This window comes from Carcharodon carcharias, chromosome 1 (assembly GCF_017639515.1).
Source record: "Carcharodon carcharias isolate sCarCar2 chromosome 1, sCarCar2.pri, whole genome shotgun sequence".
NCBI lineage: Eukaryota > Metazoa > Chordata > Chondrichthyes > Lamniformes > Lamnidae > Carcharodon > Carcharodon carcharias.
In genome coordinates, this window is record NC_054467.1 from 189,398,607 (window position 1) to 189,422,774 (window position 24,168).

The 24,168-nt window shown below is 40.3% G+C and overlaps 2 protein-coding genes across 7 annotated transcripts in view; both read left to right on the plus strand.

Annotated features, from left to right (window-relative positions):
* The window catches only part of fancg (FA complementation group G), a 72,398-nt gene extending 71,215 nt beyond the window's left edge, over positions 1–1,183 (plus strand). For all 6 annotated transcript variants that reach the window (XM_041195447.1, XM_041195455.1, XM_041195418.1 and 3 more), the window contains one exon: positions 77–1,183. In XM_041195447.1, the coding sequence (XP_041051381.1) occupies positions 77–224 (148 nt within the window). In that variant the 3' untranslated portion in view covers positions 225–1,183. The remainder of the gene's footprint in view (positions 1–76) is intronic.
* A 12,737-nt stretch (positions 1,184–13,920) lies between these two features.
* LOC121292851 (valosin containing protein) overlaps positions 13,921–24,168 on the plus strand; it is a 53,959-nt gene continuing 43,711 nt past the window's right edge. Inside the window, exons 1-2 of the mRNA XM_041215346.1 lie at positions 13,921–14,136; positions 23,597–23,708. Of these exons, the coding sequence (XP_041071280.1) occupies positions 14,120–14,136; positions 23,597–23,708 (129 nt within the window). The 5' untranslated portion in view covers positions 13,921–14,119. The remainder of the gene's footprint in view (positions 14,137–23,596; positions 23,709–24,168) is intronic.

The following is a 24,168-nucleotide window of genomic DNA, read 5'->3' on the forward strand; positions in this document are numbered from 1 at the left end:
ACTAGAAAAATATCCCATTATTCAGCGCTGTCATCTTGGGATTATTTAAAAAAAAAACTTCTGTTTTCTTTTCCAGAAAATTCCCCATATTTTTGATTTCTCACCTCAGAGAAATAAGTACTTCGGAGGAAGAAGCTGTTTCTGAGAAGTTGCAGGAATATTGCAGCAGTCATTCTGAAGAGAATGTAACTCTACAATTTCTGAGGCCCACGTCTTGTTCATAACCTTCACAAACTATCTAGGCCCATCTCAAAGAAAACAATGGAGGATATACTGAATAAGCAACCAAATTAAATGATATCCAAGAACAGGCATGGACTGCCTTTGCCTAATTTGGCTAGGAAACAAACCTTTGCAAAGATGGAATATTGTACTCCATTTACCAGTGTTGAAAGAATACTGAAAGATTTCTAATGTAAAGTTATTACAGGTTGTTAAAGTGCCTGTTTTGTTGGGTTGAAACAAAGCTATTAACTGGTTTATTACATGATCCATCCTATTGGAGTGAACTAATTTGAAAGAATTCATTACATTAGCATTTTATTTGTATATTTATGAAGTTCACATGGCACTGATGCAAAAGTGCATGTTTAAATGTTTCCAAGGATGAAGTATTTTGTACAAAAATGTTGTGAGTAGAAATATCTCTGGAAGTCTAAGTATCTTTTGTACATAAACAAATTTGACTTCAGATTTCACTAATAAGCAACAAGACAGATTCAGCTTCTATAATGTTTTGGAATTTCTAACTCTGCTACCACAGAACATGGGAACAGACTCTAACATCTTAAGCCTGTTGTGCCATTCATTTAGATTATGGTTGATTTGTAACTCAATTCCATTTACCCATCTTTGCTTCATATCCCTTGATACCAAAAATCTATTAATTTCAGTCTTGAAAATTCCAGTTGATCCAGCATCCTTAGGGGAAGACCTTTCTGTAATTTAAAAAATGCTACCACTGAGCTAAACTTGACTTTTAAGAGGTTAAATTCACAATGTAGCAGGACTCTGAGATTAGGATTGGGTTTCAGATGGATTTTCTGAACCAGCGTACTAAAGACAATGCAAAAGCATTTTAACATTCCATTGATTACACTCTTTGCTACTGTGACAAATCTGTTCATTTGAATTTAGGGATCATTGCCAAATTAGATTTTCCTCTTCAACACAAAAACAAAAATACCTGGAAAAACTCAGCAGGTCTGGCAGCATCTGTGGAGAGGAGCATGGTTAACGTTTCGAGTTCGCATGACTCTAGGTTCTGTTGAAGAGTCATGCGGACTCGAAACGTTAACTGTGCTCCTCTCCACAGATGCTGCCAGACCTGCTGAGTTTTTCCAGATATTTTTGTTTTTGTTTTGGATTGCCAGCATCCGCAGTTTTTTGCTTTTACCTTAGATTTTGCTCTTGTTAGGGAGTGGCATGTGATGACTCAGTTTAACTAAAAATTGACATTAAGAGATAATCAGTGAGATAAAAAGAGCCTTGGGCTGAAGCAGAATGCAGAGGAGTTGTTCCGTTTAAGACAATTAAGACTACCCACCAATTTGAGGAGGCACAATGGGTTCATTTGTTATGATTTATTATTTGAAGATTGTATTGATTGAAATAAGTTGATTTAACCATAATTGCTGCCCTGTATTGTCATGGCCTATGAAATAAATCAGCTTTAACAAAACACAATTATAATTTGTCTCAGCAACTGTTTGCTTGGTCTGCCTTTAGAGATGCACATGTGAATGACAAATATTCAATGCAGATCATAGAATGCTATTGTGCAAATAGATGTAGGGTTTTGGGAATCTTTTCAGAAGATAGCAAGTCTGTTTATTGGGGAGACCGACTCCACTGAACCAGAGAAGATGTCTTTGTGAGTCCAAATTAATTACAGAACTTATCAATTAAAATAGCTTATTAACACAAATTCACAACATTGAACAAAACCTGATGTGGGACAAAACCTGGCTCTTAACAGATAACATTAGCAAATTACTCCATCACTTATTGCTTAATTCCTTCTAATATCATTCACGCTGCACACCAAGCTAAATATGCTCAACATATTCTGCCCTCATCTGTTGCAGAAGCCCTCATCCATATCTTTGTTAACTCTAGACTTGACTATTCCAGAGACCTCCTGGCCGCTCTCCAACTTGTACACTCAGTAAACATGAACTCATCCAAAACTGTTGCCTATATACTAACTCACTCCAAGTTCTGTTTTCCACTGCCTAGGCCCTAAGCTCTGGAATCCCCACCCTAAACCCCTCTACTTCATACTTTAAGATTCTCCTTAAGAGCTACTTCTTTGACTAAGCCTTTAATCACCTGTCCTAATAACTAATTTTTAAAAATTCATTCATGGGATGTGGATGTTGCTGGCTATGCACCTTATGTGGCTAGGTGTCAAATTTTGTTTGCTGATGTTTTTTGTGAACCACTTTGGGGTATCTTACTACATTAAAGGTGCCATATAAATTCAAGTTTTTGTTGTACTCTACAAATACTCAATGCACCGCCATCAAATCCACACTAATGCAAATAGCTCCCTTCCTAACAGCACTGTGGGTGTACCTACACCACATGGACTTCAGTGGGTTAAAGATGGTCGCTCACCACCACCTTCTCAAGGACAATTAGGGATGGGCAATAAATGATAGCCTTTCCAATGACCCTCACATCCTATGAATGAATAAGTAAAAAAGGTACCTCTTGCAAACAAAATGTGACGAGCAAAAACTGGCACAATAAAAGAACTGCTGGGAACATAGGAATAAAGAAGCAGGAGTAGGCCATTGAGCCTGCTCCGCCATTCAAATGATCATGGCTGATCATCCACTTCAATGCCTTTTTCCTCACACTATCCCCATATCCCTTTATGTCATTGGTATTTAGAAATCTGTCAATCTCTACTTTAAACATATTCGGTTACTGAGTTTCCACAGCCCTCTGCGATAGAGAATTCCAGATTCACAACCCTTGAGTAAAAAAAAAATTAAACAAGGGTTCATCCAGGATTTGAACCTGGCACCTCTCAACAAGAATATGCCCCTTGACCAACAAACCAGCTGAAAGGAAGTATTAAAAAGATCTTCAAGGGGTATCAAAACCAGTACAAGTTTTTACAATTATATTCGGAAGGAGGATGATCAGGAGCATCGTGGGCTTGAAAACATAACGATGATGTAAATGAAAATAAGTAATGAAGAAAATAATGGCACTAAAGAGTGACAAATCCCCAGGACCCGATGGTTTCCATCCCAGAGTTTTAGGGGAGCAGGTGCAAACATTGCAGATGCCCTAACTATCAGCTTCCAAAGTGCTTTCAATTTGGAAACTATTCCTTTAGATTGGGATTTTGGATTAGTTCAGAAAGAAGAGAGAGTGAAACCAAAGAGTTGTAGGCCAGTTGGCCTAACATTTATTTTCAGATAACTACTAGAGTCTACAATTATGGATAGAGTAGTTGAACACCTTGAAAATTTTCAACTGATCAGAGAGAGCCAGCTTGGATTTGTAAAGTTTATGCCTGATGAAACTGATTAAATTTTTTTTAAGAGATGCTAAAGTAGTTGACAGGGAAATGTCTATGGATATTATTTATATGAACCTCCAGAAGGCATTTGATAAAGTCTCTCAGTTTGTTCGCTAAAATTGAAGCTCATGGAATTGAAGGTGAGTTATTGATCTGGTTAGGAAATTGGCTGAGCAGAAGAAGACAGAGTAAGGATAATGGGCAGGTACTCTAATTGGCAGGATGTGACTACTGATGGCCCACAAAGATCTGTGGAGGGAGAGCAGGGGGGCTCAACGATTCACCATATTATCTAATGATTTAGATAATGGGACAGAGAACCATAGTTTCAAGCTTGCTAATGACACAAAGATAGGCAGCATTGTAAGCAGTGTAGATGGAAACAAAACATTTCAAAGATATATCAGTAGGTTAAGAAAATGGGCAAAACTTTGACAAATGGGTTTCAACATAGGCAAATGTGACATCAGTTGAACCTAAAAGGGATAGAACAGAGTGCTTTCGAAGTGGTGAAATAGAAATAGTGGAAGTCCAAAGAGACTTGGGGCACAGGTACATAGATCATTACAATGCCATGGACAGGTACAGAAAATAAAAGGCTAATGGAATTCTGGCCTTCACATCTGGATGACTAGAATATAAAGGGGAAGAGGTTGAGCTCTCAGACAACACCTGGAGTACTGTGAGCAGTTCTGTGAAACACATCACAGGAAGGATATATTGACCTTACAGAGAGTGTAGTGTAGAGTTACAGAATGATACGAAGGGTTAACTTATGAGGAGCAATTGTACATTGGGTTGTATGCCCTGATATTTACATGGTTGTGTGGTGATCTGACTGAAGGTTTCAAAATATTAAAGGGCATTGTTACAGTACATAGATAGAAACTATTTTCACTGGTTGGGAAATCTAGGAGTAGGTGGCATGATCTAAAAAGCTGGAGCCAGGCCTTTCAGCAGTAAAATGAAGAAACACTTCTGCTCAGAAAGGGTAGTAGAATTATGGAACTCTCTTCCCCAGACTGCAATTAGTGCTATATCAATTGTTCATTTTAAATCGGAGATTGATAGATTTGGTTAACCGAAGGAATTGAGAGCTCTTCCCTGGAATGGTAGCATAGTGTTTTTTTTTACGGGGCTAGTAATGCAAAGGCTTAAACTCATGATTTTAAGGCATGAGTTCAAGACCCACATGGTAGCTGCTGAATTTAAATTCCGTTCTGGATCTGCAATAAGAAGTTTGTAACATTAATCGTGACCATGTAGCTACCATATTGTTGTAAAAACCCATTTGGTTCATTAATGTTCTTTTGGGATAGAAATCTGCCATCCTTATTTGGTCTGGCCAAGGTACGACCCAGGACCTCAGCAATGTTGCTGACTTTTATCTACCCTCTGAAATGACCCAGCAAGCCAATCAATTGTTGAGATGGTGGCTCACCTCCACCTTCCCAAGGACAATTGAGGAAATAAATGTTGGCCTTGACAGTGACACCCATATCCTGTAAACGGATTTTGAAACATATCTGGGACAGAGGCAGCATGTGGACTTAGGTCACAGATCAGCTATGATCTCATTGAATGGCATAATAGGGATTAATTGGTCTACTCCTGCTCCAATGTTCCATCATCACCCCAACTCAATGGGCAAGAGATGTGCAAAGTCTTAGCCACTATCCATCACTACACATTCACAGTGTGCTGGGTTTACTGATGACTGGTACTTGTGAGACTGATCTTGATAACCCACTTGTTACTGATTCATCACCTAATAATCACAGTAAATGTACTTTATCTTTTTTCTCTGGCAGTTACCCTCAAATATAGCTATTTAAGGAAACAATAGAGTTCAGTTTGTTTAGTGCCCTTCAGAACATATAATGTATTATTAAGAATATGTGTAAACAAACTATACATGATGTAATTTTACATGCAGCAGTAATTTTTTAAAATGTGTAATCGGCAACATTTAATGGAATTTTTCATTTGTATGAAAGTCAGCTGTTTTGATATTGAAAGAATGTTGAAAGTCAACATTCAGACTTGGGCTGACAAGTGGCAAATAACATTCGCACCACGCAAGTACCAAGCAATGGCCATCTCCAACAAGTGAGAATCTAACTATCTCTCCTCAACATTCAATGGCATTACCATGAATCCCCCACTATCAACATCTTGGCAGTTACTATTGACCAGAAATAGAACTTGACCATCCGTATAAATACTGTGGCTACAAAAGCAGGTCAGAGGCTGGGAATTCTGCGGAACTTACCTCTACTCTCCAAAGCCTGCCTCCCCTACCATCTACAAGGCATAAGTCAGCAGTGTGATGGAATGCTCTCCACTTGCCTGGATGAGTGTATCTCCAATAACACCCAAGAAGCTCGAAACCAACCAGGGCAAAGCAGCCCGCTTGATTGGCACCACATCCACAAACATTCACTACCTCCACCACCAATGCACAGTAGCAGCAGTGAGTACCATCTACAAGATGCACTGCAGAAACTCACCAAGGCTCCTTAGGCAGCACCTTCCAAATCCACGACCACTACCACCTAGAAGGACAAGGACAGCAGATAGATGGAAACCCCCTCCATTTGGAAGTTCCCCTCCAAGCCACTCACCATCCTGACTTGGAAATATATCATCGTTCCTTCACTATCGCTGGGTCAAAATCCTGGAACTCCGTCCCTAACAGCACTGTGGGTGTACCTACACCACATGGACTGCAGCGGTTCAAGAAGGCAGCTCACCACTACCTTCTCAAGGGCAACTAGGGATGGGCAATAAATTCTGGCCCAGCACATCCCATGAATGAATAAAAAAGAACACATTTAACAGCAGTTTGTATCACCTTCAAATGTACAGCAGCAATTTACCAAGGCTCCTTTGACAATGCCTTCCAAACTTGTGACCTCTATCACCTGGCAGGACAAGGACAGCAGATACATAGGAACGCCACAACTTGCAAGTTTCTCTCCAAGTCACAGGCCATCCTCACTTGGAGCTATATTGCTGTTCCTTCACTGTTGCTGGGTGAAAATCCTGAAACTCCCTTCCTAACAGCACCGTGGATGTAACCTACACCACAAGGACTGCAGTGGTTCAAGAAGGCGGATTACCACCACCATCTCAAGGACAATTAGGGATAGGCAATAAATGCTGGCCTAGCCAGTGAAGCCCACATCCCGTGAAAGAATAACATTTTTTAAAAATTGTTATATTTGAGTCTGGGAAGTTATAGATTTCACTGACCTTGGTGGATGTTTTAATGCTGTGTTGTTCAATGCATTAGCCACAATCCATATGTGACTAATTGGAAATCCAGATGTAGCTAATTGCATTTCTGATTAGTAAATAAAATATGAACAATAGACACAGTAGCTGGATGTGTGCTTTCAATACTTGTTTGCATGGTGTATGCATTTATAATTAAACCTTTTTGTGCATTTGTGATGAAAATGTTTAAGTTGCACAAGGGAAGAAACTGACTGGTGAGTATTTATTTAAACCTTAAGTCCCTTTCTGTTAAGTCAGTTAATAGTCTAATAGATGGACACATGACAGGACATCTTTATCTCATGGAGTGCACATCTTATAGGAACTCCAGGATGCTTGTGTCCTGGACAACCACATATGCAGGAAGTGTTGTCGGTTGGAGAGTTCGAGCTCTGGGGTTTTAGAGTAGGAACAGCATAGATAGTTTCATAGATAGCAGGTTTCTGGATGGTGATTGTCACCATAATTGACAATTCATTGCGTAGAGGATGATTCTTCCTTGCAGATGGCTGGGTGGAAGCGAGGTGAGGAGCTCCATTCCTAACAGCACTGTGGGTGTACCTTTACCACATAGAAACATAAAAACTTGGAAAATAGGAGCAGGAGTAGGCCATTCGGCCCTTCGAGCCTGCTCCGCCATTCATTCATCATAATCATGGCTGATCATCCAACTCAATAGCCTGCTCCCGCTTTCTCCTCATATCCTTTGATCCCTTTCGCCCCAAGAGCTATATCTAACTCCTTCAAAACATACAGTGTTTTGGCCTCAACTACTTTCTGTGGTAGTGAATAGCACAGATTTACCACTCTCTGGTGAAGAAATTTCTCCTCATCTCAGTCCTAAATGGTCTACCCTGTGTCTGGTCACATGGACTGCAGCAGTTCAAGAAGGCAGCTCACCACCATCTTCTCAAGGGTCCAGGAATGGGCCCAGCCAGCAAAGCCCACAACCCGTGAATGAATAAAAAAAGTTTTGCAGCTGGCTTTTAAGCCCTTCTAGCCTGGGACATCAATTGTCAACCAGTAGAGGTGGTGCTGTATTGTTGGCTCAAACAGCTTCCCTCTCTTTCCATCTCACTTGCTGTTCTCTCTCAATGGCTGCTCTTTTTGATTCTTGACACAATTTTTGATGATGGATTGCCATTTTGGTCATGAATGGGCACCTGCTTCCCATGTATTGATGTTAACAGAGCAGACCTTCATGGAGGCTTTGAGATTGACTTTGAAACATTTCTTATGGCTCCCATGTGATCGGTGTCCCTGGTGTAGCTTCGGATAGAGCACTTGTTTGAGCAGCCTTGATTGGGCATTCTGACGACATTTCCTGCCCATCTTAGCTGATGTGAGATCATCATGGCCTCTATATTTGTGTCTTGGAAGATGCTCACGTTTGATCTTTTGTGCTCCTACTTGATTCAAAAGATCCTTCTAAGACAGCGATGATGATGCTGTTTTTGGGACTTGATATGGCATCTATAGAAAGAAATAGTAAGGCATTAAGTGGATCCGAGTAAGAGGAGATGTTTGTGAATGCACAGAGCATAGTAAATAAGGTTAATCAGCTGCAGGTGCAGATAGATATGGGGGAAATATGATGTAGTGGCAAAAACGGAGGCCTGACTTAAAAAGGGGCAGGGCTGGGTGCCAAATACTGCTGGATACAGGGTGTCCAGGAAAGATAGGGAGGGAAAGAAAAGAAGAGGCTATCAGTATTGATTAAGGAGAATAATAGTGTGCTGGAGACAGAGGATGTCCTAGAGGGGTCAAGGAGAAATCTATTTGGTTGGAGCTAAGAAACAATGGAGCTACCATTACATTGGGTGTATTCTATAGGCCACAAACCTGTGGGGAAAATATAGAGGAACACACTTGCAAGGAAATTACAGGGATATGCAAGAATTATAGAGTAGTTAGAATGGAAAACTTGAATTATCTTAATAAAGACTGTGATATTAATAAAGGACAGAGATGTGCAAGTGTTTGTCAAGTGTACTGAGGAGAATTTTCTGCATTAATATGTTTCAGCCCAGTGAGGAAGGAGGCATTGCTTCCTATCCTGGGGAACGAGGTGGGTCAAGTGAATCTAATATCAGTAAGGGAATGATTAGAGGACAGTGATCACTATCATAAGGTTTAGGATAGCTATGGAAAAGAATAAGGAATTACCAGAATAAAAAATAATTAATTGGGAAAAGACAAATTTCAGTGGGATGAGAGAAGATCTGGTCCAGGTATATTGGAATCAAAAATTGGCAGGCAAAGCTGTAAGGTAATAATGGGGTGCCTTTAAAGAGGAGATGGTTTGGCATAGTCGAGGTACATTCCCATGAGGGGAAAACGTAGAACAAACAAAGCCAGATCTCCCTGGATGACGAGAGAGTAAGATGAAGGAGATCAAGCGTGTCTATGGCAGATGTCAAGTTAATAATACAAGTGAGAACTAGATTGAATATAGAAAGTTCAGGGAGAAAGTGAACAAAGTAATAACAAAGGGAGAGCATGAAAGAGACTGCCAGCTAACATAAAATGAAACCCAACAGTCCTCCATGAGCATATAAATAGTAAAGGGTAGTAAAAGGAGGGATGGGGCCAATTAGGGAACAAAAAGGGTCAATGAATGGAGGCAAAGGGCATGGCTGAGGTATTAAATGAATACCTTGCATCTTTCTTTACCAATGAATAAGGTGCTGCAAAAGTTATAGTGAAAGAAGAGGTAGTTGAGACAATGGATGGGCTAAAAATTGATAAAGAGAAGGACTTGAAACATCAACTGTGTTCCTCTCCACAGATGCTGTCAGACCTGCTGAGTTTTTCCAGCTATTTTTGTTTTTGTTTCAGATTTCCAGCATCTGCAAAATTTTGCTTTTACATTAGACAGGTTGGCTGAACTTAAAGTTGATAAGTCACCAGCATTGGATCAGATGCATTTGAGGCTACTGAGGGAAGTAAGGGAGGAATTATGGAGGTAATGGCACTCATTTCCCAATCCTCCTTAGATACAGGATACTACTGGAGGACTGGAGAACTGAAGATGTTACACCCTTGTTCAAAAATTGGTGTATGGACAAGCCAGAAACTCCCAGCTACTCAGTTTAACCTTGGTGGTGGGAAACTTTTAGAAACAATAATCCTGGACAAAATTAAGATATTGCACAAAAGTAGATTAATTAAGGAAAGCCAACACAGTTTTGTTAAAGGCAAATTTTTTTTAACTAATTTGAGTTTTTTGAAAAGGCAACGGAGAGAGTTGATGAGGGCTTTACATTTGATATAGTGTACATGGACCTGCAGTTATATAATGCTTTTCACAGTCTCAGAATTTAGCTAATAAAGTACTATTCATCGGAGCCCATACAAATCCAAACTATTCGGCCCAACCAGTAGTGTTGTCAGTTATGCTGTGGTGTAGGAAACGTGGAAATCGATTTTTAGAAACATGTACGGATACTTACCAGGTAATGGTCATTAGGGATGTCAGTAAGTGATAAATATTAGCCAGGAGAATGAGGAGAAATCCCCTGCTTTACTTTGAAAAGTGTCATGTGATATTTTGTGTTCACTTGTGAGGGCAGATGGATACTCAGTTTAATGTCTCATCCAAATTACGACCTACTGACAGTGTAGCACTTCCTCAGCACCGTACTGGAGTATCAGCCTAGGTTTTATGCCCAAATCTCTGGACTTGACCCTGAACTAATAACCTTCTGACTCAGAGGTAAAAGTGCTGCCACTGAGCCATAGCTGATATCAATGGGACACAGTCAAGGGTGTGATTTGTTTGGAGGTTCCTTTAAAATTATAAAGTGTTTCATACAACAGTTCTTATGATGATAAATGTGTTGCAACAAGAAGAATAATGCAGTAAGAAGGAGAAGTGGTTGAAGGGATATGGGAAAGAGATGGATAAATGGGATTAAAAGTGTTTGCTTGCATGGAGAATAAACACTGCCACCAAATAGTCTGCTTCCATGTTGTAACTTCTATGTAATTCCATATAAAGAAAAATAAGCTGTCCTCAAGTATACAGCAAGCAACATGTATACCAGAACTCCTGTGCAAATTCAACCTCATTATATCAAGTAACCACAGAATATTCTAAAGTATTCTAAAATTCCAAAGTATTCTAAATTAGTTCTTGTGCCAATGTTAATACAGAAAACTTCAGAAATCCCTTTTCATGGTGGGGTAGTCTTTCTAAGACAAATTGCTGAGATGCTGGGAAAAATAGATGTAACCAATAGAGGTGATAAACTGGATGAAGTCATTGAAGGACACCAAGGCCCCTGGTCCAGATAGTGTGCACCCCAAGCTATTTAGAAAATAACTAATGAAATTTGATTTGACCTAGGGGAAATGCTTGAAAGCAGGGACTGTGCCTGAACATTAAAGAAACAGGGGCAGAATGCCAATCTATAAATAGGGACAAATTGCAGGCCGCTCGTCTGAAACCTATAAGGAAAAAAGTGTCGGATGTCTGAATGAATGGTGAGTGATAAATCATCTGAAGAAATAAAGAACTATAAGTGTTTTATGCTGAAGTTCATGCCATGTCAAACCTCCTGGAGTTATTTTGAGGATATAGCAGACGTATTGAATAGTTGAGCTTATGCGCCTGAGTTATGAAGACAAGCTGGGTATGTTTACACTGGAGAAGAGAAAGTTCTGAAGTGATGTTATTGAATCATACAATGATACAAAACAGCAGGAGGACATTTGGTCTATCTTGCCTGAGCTGGAACTATGCAGTTAGACCCACTCCCTTGCTCTTTCCCCATGGCCCTGCAATTTTTTTTTAACATTAAGTGTTTATTCAATTCCCTTTTTTGAGGTTATGTTTGAATCTGCTCCACCCACACTTTCAAACAGTGCATTCCAGAATACAACAACCTGCTGTGCAATTTTTTTCCCCTCATTTTACCCCTGGCTCTTTTGTCAATCACCTTAAATCTATGCCCTCTGGTTATCAACCTTTCTGACCAGTTTCTCCTGTTTACTCTATCAAAACCGTTCATAATTCTGGGGACCACCATTGTATCTCCTTTTAGCCTTTTCTGCTTTAAGGAGAGCAAACCCAGCATCTCCAATCTCTACACTTAACTGAAGTTCCTCATCCCTGGTACCATTCTAGTAAATCTCTTCTGTACCCTCTCTAAGGGTTCTTTCTAAAGGGTGGTACCCAAAACTGAACACTGTAACCAGTGTTTTATAAAGGTTTAGCATAACTTCCTTGCTTTTGTACTCTATGCCTCTGCTTATAATGCCAAGGATTCCATATACCTTTTTAACAGCCTTCTCAACTTGTCCTGCCACCTTCAAATATTTGTGTGCACACATACACCCAAATCTCTCTGTTCCTGCACCCCCTTTATAATTGTACTGTACCATTTATTTTCTATTGCCTCTCCTCATTTCTCCTACCAAAATGGATCACTTCACACTGCTGTGCGTTAAATTTCACCTGCCATGTGCCTTGCCCATTTCACCAGCCTTTCTCTATCTCCTGGTCTGCTACTTTGCTTATTGTTTATTACATTTCTAAATCTCATGTAATCTGAAAACGTCAAAATTATGCCCTATATACCCAAGTGAAGTCATTAATATATATCAAAAGGACCATTCATGCCAGTAATGTTCCCCAGTGAAAACCACTGTATAAATCTTCTAGTCTCCAAAAAAGTTCACTACTACTCTCTTAGTCACTGTTCTTTAGCCAATTTTGTATCCATGCTGCCATTGTACCTATAGTTTCATGCCCTTTAATATTGTTAAATGTCAAATTTATTACACGCTATTTTATCAAACTCCTCTGAAAACCCATACACTTATCAGTCACATGACTCTCATAAACCATCTCAGTTTTTTCATTGAATAACTCAAACAAGCACAATTTACATTTAACAAATCTGCCTTGACTTTCATTTATTAGACCACACTTTTCCAAATGTAATTAATTTAATCCAGGAATTCGAAATACAAAGGGTACATGCAATATAAATATTAATTTGTTTAACATTGTCACAGATTTTACAAGAGGACATAACCTTAAACTTAGAAGACATAGGATAAAAGACGGTTAAGGTTTAAATAATTTAAACAGAGTCTTTCCTAGTCTCTTTAGCACTCTGGAATAATTACCAGCTCTAGGGACTTATTTGTATTGAGCCTGATTGACCTTTTTCTAGGAGTTCAATCTAACTTATAACAAAATCATTGATTTTACCTGGGATGTCTTTCTTTGAAAAGGACATGTTAGTCATATATTCCCATGCGAATATTTGGAAAAATTAATGACGATATTTACTATATTGTGATGTCCTCACTTTCAATCTTACACCTTTTATGGTGTAAAGGATCATGTGCTCTGACTGCCCATATAGATTTTTTTACTATTGTGCTTTGCTTCAATTGCTGCGGATTATTGAGCAAGTTCTATGAGAACTCCCTATTATGCTTTTAATAATGATTGGGCCCTGAGCATTGTAGGAAACGCCACTGTAAAGTCTGGTGGCAAAATTACATGTGCCATTTTTGTGAGTTACTGTTCCGTTGTGTCAAGATCTCGTATTATTTCGTACTTCTCTGTCAATGCATCGTTATCAATACTAATATTGGCATGAAGGCTTTTTGATGAAAATATTGCAACATATTCAAACCATAGCGTGCTTCCGTTTTTCACCATTATGTAATCCTACTTTCCTGCTTGACCTCTTGATTTTTTAATGAAAGATCAATATAGCAATGGGAAAGGTTGGATTCCACTCATTAAACAAGCTTTTATCCGTTAAACATTTCCAACCAAAGGACACTATAGAAATCCTAGGGATTAGAATGAGCATCGGAAACTGAGGCGGAATTGAAAAGCCATTTAAAACATGTCTTGCAAAGATTCAACTGAATCAAAACGGGTTGAACATTGTTTAAACCCAAATGAGTAGGGAATATCGACGCGTTCACTTTAGTAATGACTCAACAGAAAATCAGAGCGCAGAGCCCTTTCCGGGTGGGATGATTGACAGCTGGAGGCGGGTTCACACGGACAGTTTGGGGTGCGCAGGCGCGGGCGGGGGTGGGCGGAGTCGTTGAGGTCAGGGCTCCGGGAGAAGGTTCTGGATTGGGCAGCCTCGTTGTGGGCTTGGAGTGACGCGGCGGAGCGGCTGCCGGGGGCATTTTCTTTTTGGTAACTCGGTAGCTGGAGCGAGAAGGGACCATTGACTTGATAGGGGAGAGGGGGAAAAAAAAAAAATCCATCAGAGGGTCAGAGAACTGAATCTCTGTAACCAGCAGAGGGGAGACTGATCAGCGATGGCTTCGGGAGGAGAGTGAGTATATCCCGGGATGTGAAGGGAATGTTTGTTCCCGGTTCCTTTGAAGACCGGTAGGCCCCAGGCTTTTCCTCATCCACTGCAGCAAGGGGGGGAAGGGAGAGGCTGGCTTGTTCCTCGTCCAATTTCACTGTGTCATCCAGGCCTAACTGGGAGAGGCTGGCTCTTGTTGAAGATGCTGAGCTCCAAGAGCTGAGTTTCTGCCCTTGACTTATTCTTCGCCGAAGCCCTGCTCCGAAAATGCAGTTAATAAAATCGCTTCGCAGTTATTTTACGGCAGTTTGTTTCTTCCGAGTGACGAGGATGACGGGGGCATTTTTTTAGGGCCTGTTTTGTGGAGCCTGGCAGCGTTTCCCCTGTCGTTGCTGCTGACATCTTGTAACGATCGGGATTTGATACCATTTCTTTCATTTTCTAAACGCACTCAACTTGACCCACAGTAAGACGACCCTGCAATGTTTTGTGAACGATTGAAGCCCATTCACATTAATTTTAATTGCAGACATTTGATTTTTCTCGTTCCTTATCTGCTGATGATTTGGACGATGCAGCTGTAAAAATTAGTATGACTAAGTTGAGTGTAAAAACTGAAAATAATTGCTGCCTTAAGAGTTTCCATTTTGAGTTGGGATTTTGCATTTACAATTACAGACACGAGTTAAATTTCTTCAAAATCATGGCTAATTAGTTACCATGAAACATTCATATTTTAGCAGTAAAATTATACAGTGTTAGTACATGTTGTATGAGTGAAAATTTTGAAATAAATTTGTAATGAGTAGTTTCAACTTACATCTTTCATGCTTATGCACCAAACAATAATATGCTCTCTTGTGTGTCGTACTGCATTTATATGGTTGCCTATCTGTAAAGATGGCATCAAATTAAAGATGCATGAGAATTTGGAACAAGCAGTAAAATTACGTATACAATCAGGAAATCACCAAGGGCCTGAAAGTTAATTTCACCCCAAGTCACAGTTGAGATAAAACAGAAAACACTGGTAAAACTCAACAGATCTGGTAGCATCTGTGGAGGGAGAAACAGAGTCAATGTTTTGAGTCCATATGACTTCTTTAGAGCTGGAGGGAGTCATATGGACTCAACGTTAACTCTGTTTCTTGACCACCGATGCTGCCAGACCTACTGGGCTTTGTCATCATTTGCTGTTTTTATTCCAGATTTCCAACATCCACAGTATCTTGCTTTTATTATCGCACAGACGAGATCATCCCAAGGAGTGGACAGGTCCAAGCACCCAGTTTTCCCCATGGTCAGTAGGTGCTACCAGTGTTCCCGTCTGTGGTGATCTTAAGGCTATGATTAAGCCTTGCTTAAGAATCATCAATGAGTAGCGTCATCTATTGTGCATACCCTGCATAAAGCCCATGTGTCTGAAGTGCCATATTGTCTATATGATCATACTTTATGAGGTATATATTTAAACTAAATTATTTACTTAAACTGCATCTGACACCTGCCAATGAGCCTCCTGCCTGACGATATAAATATCAATGTGGCTTCATCTGTTGTACTGCACTGCAAATAATTAGGGGAACTGGTTTTTACTTTTGTTCCCTTTGATGATTAAGCGTGCCCTTAATATCACTTAAGAAAGCTGTCTGTTGTTTTGAAATCTCCCTTAAATACATTGAGTTCTATAGTTCTAAAATTGTCATTGAATTAGACAAACCTTGACTTCTGGCTTTTTTTTAATAAATGGTTGCTTGACCGATGCCTTGTGAAGTTTGGCAGCAACATAAGTGGAAATAATTTCCATGTTCCTCCCTTGTGTTCAATTTTATACCAAAGGTTTATTTTGAACAATTACAATGAAGGTTTTCTGATATAGGGAGCTCTTTAGTATTGCCACTTTTCTATTGGCCCACTCTCCAGGACGAATGCTTGCCTGTTTGAAACATCATCTTGCCCCTGTGTAACTCAGCTTTGTCCCTTCACATCACTGAGGATTCTTGTGTTCATTAATTAGTCTTTTAGTAAAATGTGAGATGCAGGTTGTAATTTTGTAAATAAAAAAATGTCTAGTCAGTCATTAGAAATTGGAACATTCTTGCACTAATGTGTATGCATGTCAGATAAGGATAGTAATAGAGTTCTCCTCCATATTGTCCAGACATATATGTGAACAATGGGCATTTGGTTGAGGTTTTGAATGGGCAATGACACCTGTGGAACTATAGTCTTGATAGTGTGAGCCAAAACTTCAAGGTTTTCTTGAGTTCTGGGAAGACAAGAACATTAAGAATAAATTTCTACAAAGTGTAAAATTGCATAAAGGATAGATATCTGTATTCATGCTTACAGGTTTTAATTTGCAAATCTCCTTAGAAGGGGTGCTCTATGCCTATATTCTTAAGCCAGCAGTGTAATGAAATATGATTTACCAGTAGTACAATTGACTGTAATTATTTTACATTTTAAAAATCTATCTGATATGGTGTATCACTTATTCATTTGTTAATTTTGAATGTTCACAAACTAAGCATCCAAGTTTAATGCATTCCTGGCTGGCCTCACATCTTCCACTCTATCTTGAACTTAACCTAATCCAAAACTCTATCCCAATTGTAACTTGCATCACAGTGACCTATTCACCACTGTGCTCGCTGCCCTACGTTGTCTTCTGATTAAGCAGTGCCTCATTTAAAATTCTCCTTATTGTCAAATTCCTCCATGGTCTTTCCCCTCCCTATTTCTCCAACCTCCATTCGCTGTACAACTTTCAGACATCTTCACTTCTTCAGTTCTAGCTTTTTGTGCATTCCCAATCTTTAAAAAAATTATTGCTCCACCATTAGCTGCTGTGTCTTCAGCTGTCTTGGCTCTAAGTTTTGGAGTTCCCCCTATAAACCACTCTCCTCTTCTATCCTCCTTAAAACTACCTGTATGCCAGGCTTGTGTCATCTGTCCAAATATCTCCTTATGTGGATTGGTGTCAGATTTTTTACAGGTTTACCCTGTTTTGATTTTATGGGCCTATTGGCTTTTTAAGCAGTGTTGTCTCATTGCAGGATAATGACTGACTTGAGATGTATGCAAATCAATGGAAACATGGTTTTAAGTTTTAATGTATGTGGCCTTGCCATGGTACAAGCCTACAGGGCTTGGCAGAAAAAGTTTGGACATCTGTGATAGGGTGGACAATCCAAGAAGTGAAGTGTTGATGAATGTCAGGAGCCATGATGATTGACAAATGAAGTTGCATTAGCAGAATTTCACACATTTGATGAATTGTTCTTCATGTTCTGTTTATCGTCTACTTAAGTTTCTTAATTTCTGCTTTAAAATACACAAAAAATGACAGACAAGGATTCAGTTTTAGGAATACTGAAGTGCTTTTCATGGTTCACCCAATCTCTGGGTTATGAAACCTTCTCCCAGCTTGATTTGGGTATGAAAATTCTTTTGCTGCTGCGCTCAAAATGAGGTGAGATGAAATACTTCAAACTGTAACAAATGCTGTTTGATATGAAACTGTAAAAATGTCCTATTTTAAATTTCAATTACAAAGAATAATGAAAAAGGAGAAGCTGAGCAAATAAAATACATTGTTTTAAAATAAAGCCATGGGGCAATTCGCTGTGATTCAAGAAAGTGTAATTGCTGACAAGTTTAGTTGCCAATTCAACTGCAAGTGAAGGGCTGTAGGGATTACTGGCTAGACCAGCATTTATTGCCTATCCTTAATTGTCCTTGAGAAGGTGGTGGTGAGCTGCTGCTTTGAATCACTGCAGTCCATGTGGTATAGGTGCACTCATGGTGCTGTTCGGAAGGGAGGTCCAGGATTTTGACCCAGCGACAGTGAATGAAGACGATGGTATGTGGCTTGGAGGGGAACTTGCAAGTGGTGGTGTCCCTATGCATCTTCTGCTCTTGTCTTTCTTGGTGGCAGAAGGGTTTGGAAGGTGCTGTTGAAGGAGCCTTGGTGAGTTGTTGCAGTGCATCTTGTAGATTGGTACACACTGCTGCCACTGTTGTGTTGGTGATGAAGAGAGCGAATGTTCAAAGTGGTGGTTGGGGTGCCAGTCAAGTGGGCTGCTTTGTCCTGAATGGTGTTGAGCTTGAGTGTTTTTGGAGCTGCACTTATCCAGGCAAACGTAGAGGATTCCATCATACTCCTGACTTGTGCCTTGGGCAGGCTTTGGGGAGTCAGGAGGTGAGTTACTCTCTGCAAAATTCCCAGCCTTTGACCTGCTCTTGTTGCCACAGTATTTATTTGACTGATACAATTAAGTTTCTGGTCCATCCCCAGGATGTTGATGGTAGAAGATTCAGTGATGGCAATGCCATTGAATGTCAAGGGGAGATGTTTGATTCTCTTGTTGGAGATGGTTATTGCCTGACACTTGCGTGGTGTGAATTTAACTTGAGGGTTAATGAATAAGCAACATATTATTTGCTGCTTTGTGTGTTAATGTGTGAGCAGGAGTTGCTTCATGTGAAACTCGTGCTGCACCACAGTGTAGTGCACTGCAGGTTTCTCAATGCCTAATAAAATGTCCAATAGTAAAGTAGTTGCCAACCCATATTGAGGCATTGAATACCAATATCCTCCCACTAGAAGGTAAGGTTGACTTGCATCCTACAGTTGTAGGTCGTTAGCAGGTATTTGCCACCTTGGGCTAAAGAATGATGGATGTTTTGAAAGGCACACTTGCGCAGTTTCCAAGCTTCGTACTGAAATAAAGGTATGAGTGCACAGAAAACATTGTGGAAAATGTTTAAGTAGTGTGTTAGCTTTATTCTTCAGGAACCTTTTCAATTGACTGAATAACTATTTGTGCAAATATAGCTACAACTTTAGTCCTTTCCCTCTAGAGTCATTCTTTCTTTTTCCTTCCTTCTCCCTATTTGATTCACCACGCTTTATGCCTTTTATGGCTGAATAACTGGGTTTTCATAGACTTTTATTAGACCTTCTTTGAAACTGGTGCGGAAATAAGTATCAGACTGTTTTTGTCCTGAGACAAGATGTTTGAAATTGTCTTTATCTTGTTGTTATGTAAAGTGCCACATCACCATTGGTGAATAAAAAATTATCCAAATGTCAGAATATGGATCTTTCCAATGAATCTCAGCAATTATATGGAAAAATATCCCTGAAACCTGGAGCTAACTGGTTATACACATTTTGTTTATATTTTCCAGTGTCTCACATTTTTCTCTTCTATTTCAGAGCAAAACTTTGTGTTCTATGCATTCATTCCCCAGCTAAGAACAAATACATAATGTGAACTTTGTTTTCTATTAGCTGCTATTTAGAATGAAAATGAATGTGCAGCTACAGTGGAGAATTGTAATAAGTGTGACTGCAGTTTTGCTGCATCTTGGCTCTACCTTCAGTTCATAGCATCTAAGTTCAGTCGAGTAATTATGGAAGGCAAACGTGACATGAAAATTTGCTGTATCACATTCCATCAGACACTTCTTGCAATATGCAAATAGCCAACTAAAGGACCAAAAATAAATGAAGCCTCGTGGTATAAGTGGAAAAGTTGGAGGTTGATTTGTGATTAGGCTTTTTCTCTTTGTTTATCTGATTTCTTTTAATGCGTTTGTAGCTTCAACCTTGTATAATTTGGGCTCATTCATTAAATATAAAAGTTAAATATAAATATTAAATATAATAAACTGCAATATAATATCTACAATTTTAACAGAAAGAAAGGAGTTAGTAATACCTATAGTTATAACTTGTGAAATAAGATCTGTGAAGAGAATGAGGCTAAGAGTTAGATGTTTTTTTCATGAAAGGGATATAGTAACTGCTCCTGGCATCCAGAAAACAGAAATGTGCTTGATTCATAGCATTTATTTTAAGATGACATGTCTCCATTTTTTTGTGTACATGGCATGTATAGGTGTAGCAAAACTATATAAATTCATTTTTATTTGTTTTCTTGTGATATTACTTGGAAATCAATGTAACACAGCAAGTACAATAATACTTCACATAAAATTAAAATTCCTGATATGCTGTCATAGTGGACTATTAAGAGTGATGACGGAATGTTGGTCTTAATTCTAATGCTGTTGAATCCATTCAAACGGCTGAAATTTGGTAATAGTGGTAATGAAGTACAATCAATATAGTAATCTTGGTACTATAGGCCTACTAAAATAATGATGCTCAAATTGATACAGTTGATTGGTTTTCATGGTAGTTTTTAAAAAATTCATTCATGGGATGTGGGCTTTGCTGGCTGGGCCAGCATTTATTGCCCATCCCTTGTTGCCCGTGAGAAGGTGGTGGTGAGCTGCCACCTTGAACACCCACAGTGCTATTAGAAAGGGAGTTCCAGGATTTTGACCATGAAAAAGTGGCGATATATTTCCAAGTCAGGATGGTGAGTGACTTGGAGGGCAACTTCTAGGTTGCGGTATTCTCATCTATTTGCTGCCCTTGTCCTTCTAAATAGTAGTGGTCGTGGATTTGGAAGGCGCTGTCTAAGGAGCCTTGGTGAATTCCTGCAATGCACCTTGTAGATGGTACACACTGCTGTGACGGTGTGTTTGTGGTGGAGGGAGTGAATGTTTGTGGATGTGCTGCCAATCAAGCGGGCTGCTTTGCCCTGGATGGTATCAAGTTTCTTGAGATTTGTGGGAGCTGCACTCATCCAAGCAAATGAGGAGTATTCCATCACACCCCTGACTTGTGTCTTGTAGATGGTGGACAGGCTTTGGGGAGTCAGGAGGTGACTCACAGGATTCCTAGCCTCTGACCTGCTATTGTAGCCACAGTATTGATATGGCTAATCCAGTTCAGTTTCTGGTCAATGGTAACCTCCAGGATGTTGATAGTGAGGGATTCAGTGATGATAATTCCATTGAACATCAAGGGGTGATGGTTGGATTCTCCCTTGTTGGAGATGGTCATTGCCTGGCACTTGTGTGGCACAAATATTACTTGCCACTTTTCAGGCCCTGCTGCATTTGGACATAGACTGCTTCAGTATCTGAGGAGTCGTGAATGGTGCTGAACTTTGTGCAATTATCAGCAAAAATCCCCACTTCTGACCTTATGATGGAAGGAAGGTCATTGATGAGGCAGCTAAAGATGGTTGGGCCTAGGACACTACCCTGAGGAACTCCCGCACTGATGTCCTGGAGCTGAGATGACTGACCTCCAACAATCACAGCCATCTTCCTGTGTTAGGTATGATTCCAACCAGTGGAGAGTTTTCCCCCGATTCCCATTGACTTCAACTTTGCTAGGCCTCCTTGATGCCACACTCAGTCAAATGTGGCCTTGATGTAAAGGGCAGTCAGTCTCACCTCACCTCGGGAGTTCAGTTCTTTTGCCCATATTTGATCCAAGGCTGTAATGAGGTCAGGAGCTGAGTGGCCCTGACGGAACCCAAACTGGGCGTTAGCAAGCAAATCACTGGTAAACAAGTACTGTTTGATAGCACTGCTGATGACCCCTTCCATTACCTTAATGATGACGGAGAGTGGACTGATGGGGCGGTAATTGGCCAGACATATTTTTGTGTACAGGACATATCTGTGTAATTTTCCTCATAACCGGGTAGATGCCAGTGTTGTAGCTGTACTGGAACAGCTTTGCTAAGGGCGCAGCAAGTTTTGGAGCACAAGTCTTCAGTCCTATTGCCGGAATATTGTCAGGGCCGATAGCCTTTGCATTATCCCTCGCTCTCAGACGTTTCTTGATATCACATGGAGTGAATCGATTTGGCTGAAGACTGGCATCTGTGATGCTGGGGACCTCCGTAGGAGGCTGAGATGCATGATCCACTCAGCACTTCTGGCTGTAGCAATTGTAGCAAATGCTTCAGCCTCATCTTTTGGACTGATGTGCTGGGCTCCTCCATCATTGAAGATGGGGTTATTTGTCGAGCCTCCTTCTCCTCCAATGAGTTGCTAATTGTCCACCACCATTCACAACTGGATGTGGCAGGACTGCAGAGTTTAGATCTAATCCGTTGCTTATGGGATCGCTTAGCTCTGTCTGTTAATTGCTGCTTTTGCTGTTTGGCATGCAAGTAGTCCTTTGTTACAGCTTCACCAGGCTAACACCTCATTTTTAGGTACGCCTTTTGCTGCTCCTGGCATGCCCTCCTGCCACTCTTCATTGAACCAGGGTTGATTCGCTGGCTTGATGGTAACGGTAGTGTCAGGAGTATGCGGTTATATATTGTGTTCGAGTACCAGCACCTCATGGATGCCCAGTCTTGAGTTGCTAGATCTGTTCGAAATCTGTCCCATTTAACATGCTGATAGTGCCACACAACACAATGAATGTGAAGGCGGGACTTGGTCTCCACAACTGTGCGGTTGTGACTCTTACCAATACTGTCATTGACAGATGCATCTGCAGCAGACAAGTTGGTGAGGATGAGGTCAAGTATGTTTTTCACCCTTGTTGGTTCCCTCACCACCTGCTGCAGTCCCAGCTTAGCAGCTATGTCCTTTAGGACTCGGTCAGTAGTGGTGCGACCTCTTGGTGATGTACATTGAAGTTCCCCACCCAGAATATATTCTGCACCCTTGCCACTCTCAGTGCTTCCTCCAAGTGGTGTTTAACTGCTGAGGGAGGGCGGTACGTGGTAATCAGCAGGTCATTTCCTTGCCCACGTTTGAACTGATACCATGAGACTTCATGGAGTCGATGTTGAAGACCCCCAGGGCAACTCCCTTCTGACTGAATATCACTGTGCCGCCACCTCTGCTGGGTTTGTCCTGCCGGGTAGGACAGGACATACCCAGGGATGGTGGTGGTGGTGTCTGGAGCATTATCTGTATGGTAGGGTTCTGTGAGGATGACAATGTGAGGCTGTTACTTGACTAGTCTGTGAGATAGCTCTCCCAATTTTGGCACTAGCCCCAGGTGTTAACAAGGAGGACTTTGCAGAGTTGACAGGGCTGTGTTTGCCGTTGTCGTTTCTGGTGCCTCGGGTGGTCTGTCCGGTTTTATTCCTTTTTTGTAATTTGATACAACTGAGCGGTTTGCTAGGCCATTTCAGAGGGCATTTAAGAGTCAACCACATAACTGTGGGTTTGGAGTCACATGTAGGCCAGAAGAAGTAAGGACGACAGATTTTCTTCCCTAAAGGACAATCTTGAACCAGATGGGTTTTTACAACAATCGATAATGGTTCCATGGTCACCATTAGACTTTTAATTCCAGATTCTTATTGAATAAGATTCAATTCAATTCTTATTGAATTCAAATTTCACCATCTGCTGTGGCGGGATTCGAACCCGGACCCCCAGAGCATTGCTCTGGGTCTCTGGATTACTAGTCTAGCCACAATAACACTATGCCATCGCCTCCCCTTAGTGGTAATGGACTTGCTGTGAAATTTCACATACCCACCAAAATGTCCTTCTAAATTGCTAATGTGGCATTGAATGGTAGGGCTATTACCATTTCTGATCATGTATAATTTGTAATGTAGAATTATTTGTTTTGTAGGTCCAAATCTGATGACTTGTCAACTGCTATTCTGAAGCAAAAGCACAGACCCAATCGACTAATTGTTGATGAAGCAATTAATGAAGACAACAGTGTGGTTTCACTGTCTCAGGTAGGCTATGCACTTGTAGCAAACAAACATTGAGACTCGGAGGGAAATGAATCAACAAATGGCAATCTCAACCCATGAGAGTGACCCCATTTCACTTGGTAAAGATGCCTCTGGTTGCTAAATTTTCAGTTAGTGCAGTGCCTTTTCAACTATGTGCAAGTAATGTGAAATATCAGCAGTGTACATTGATATTGCTTAGTTCATGAAAGTTAAAATGCAATTTTAAAGTTCAAGAAAATTTGCAAGTAGCCATTTAAGTGAATTAGGAGAAACCTAGCACAAAAGGGTTTGTGCTCATTACTGGAAAAGCTGCAAATTTTAGATGATCTATCCTCAATCTTCATACTTCAGAATTTTTGTTTGAGCCCACCACTAACTTTTACCTCTGTGAAGTTGATCAAGTAATGTTTCTAAATTGGCATGTTGATAATGGGTTTTACTGTGGATTATCAGAAACTTA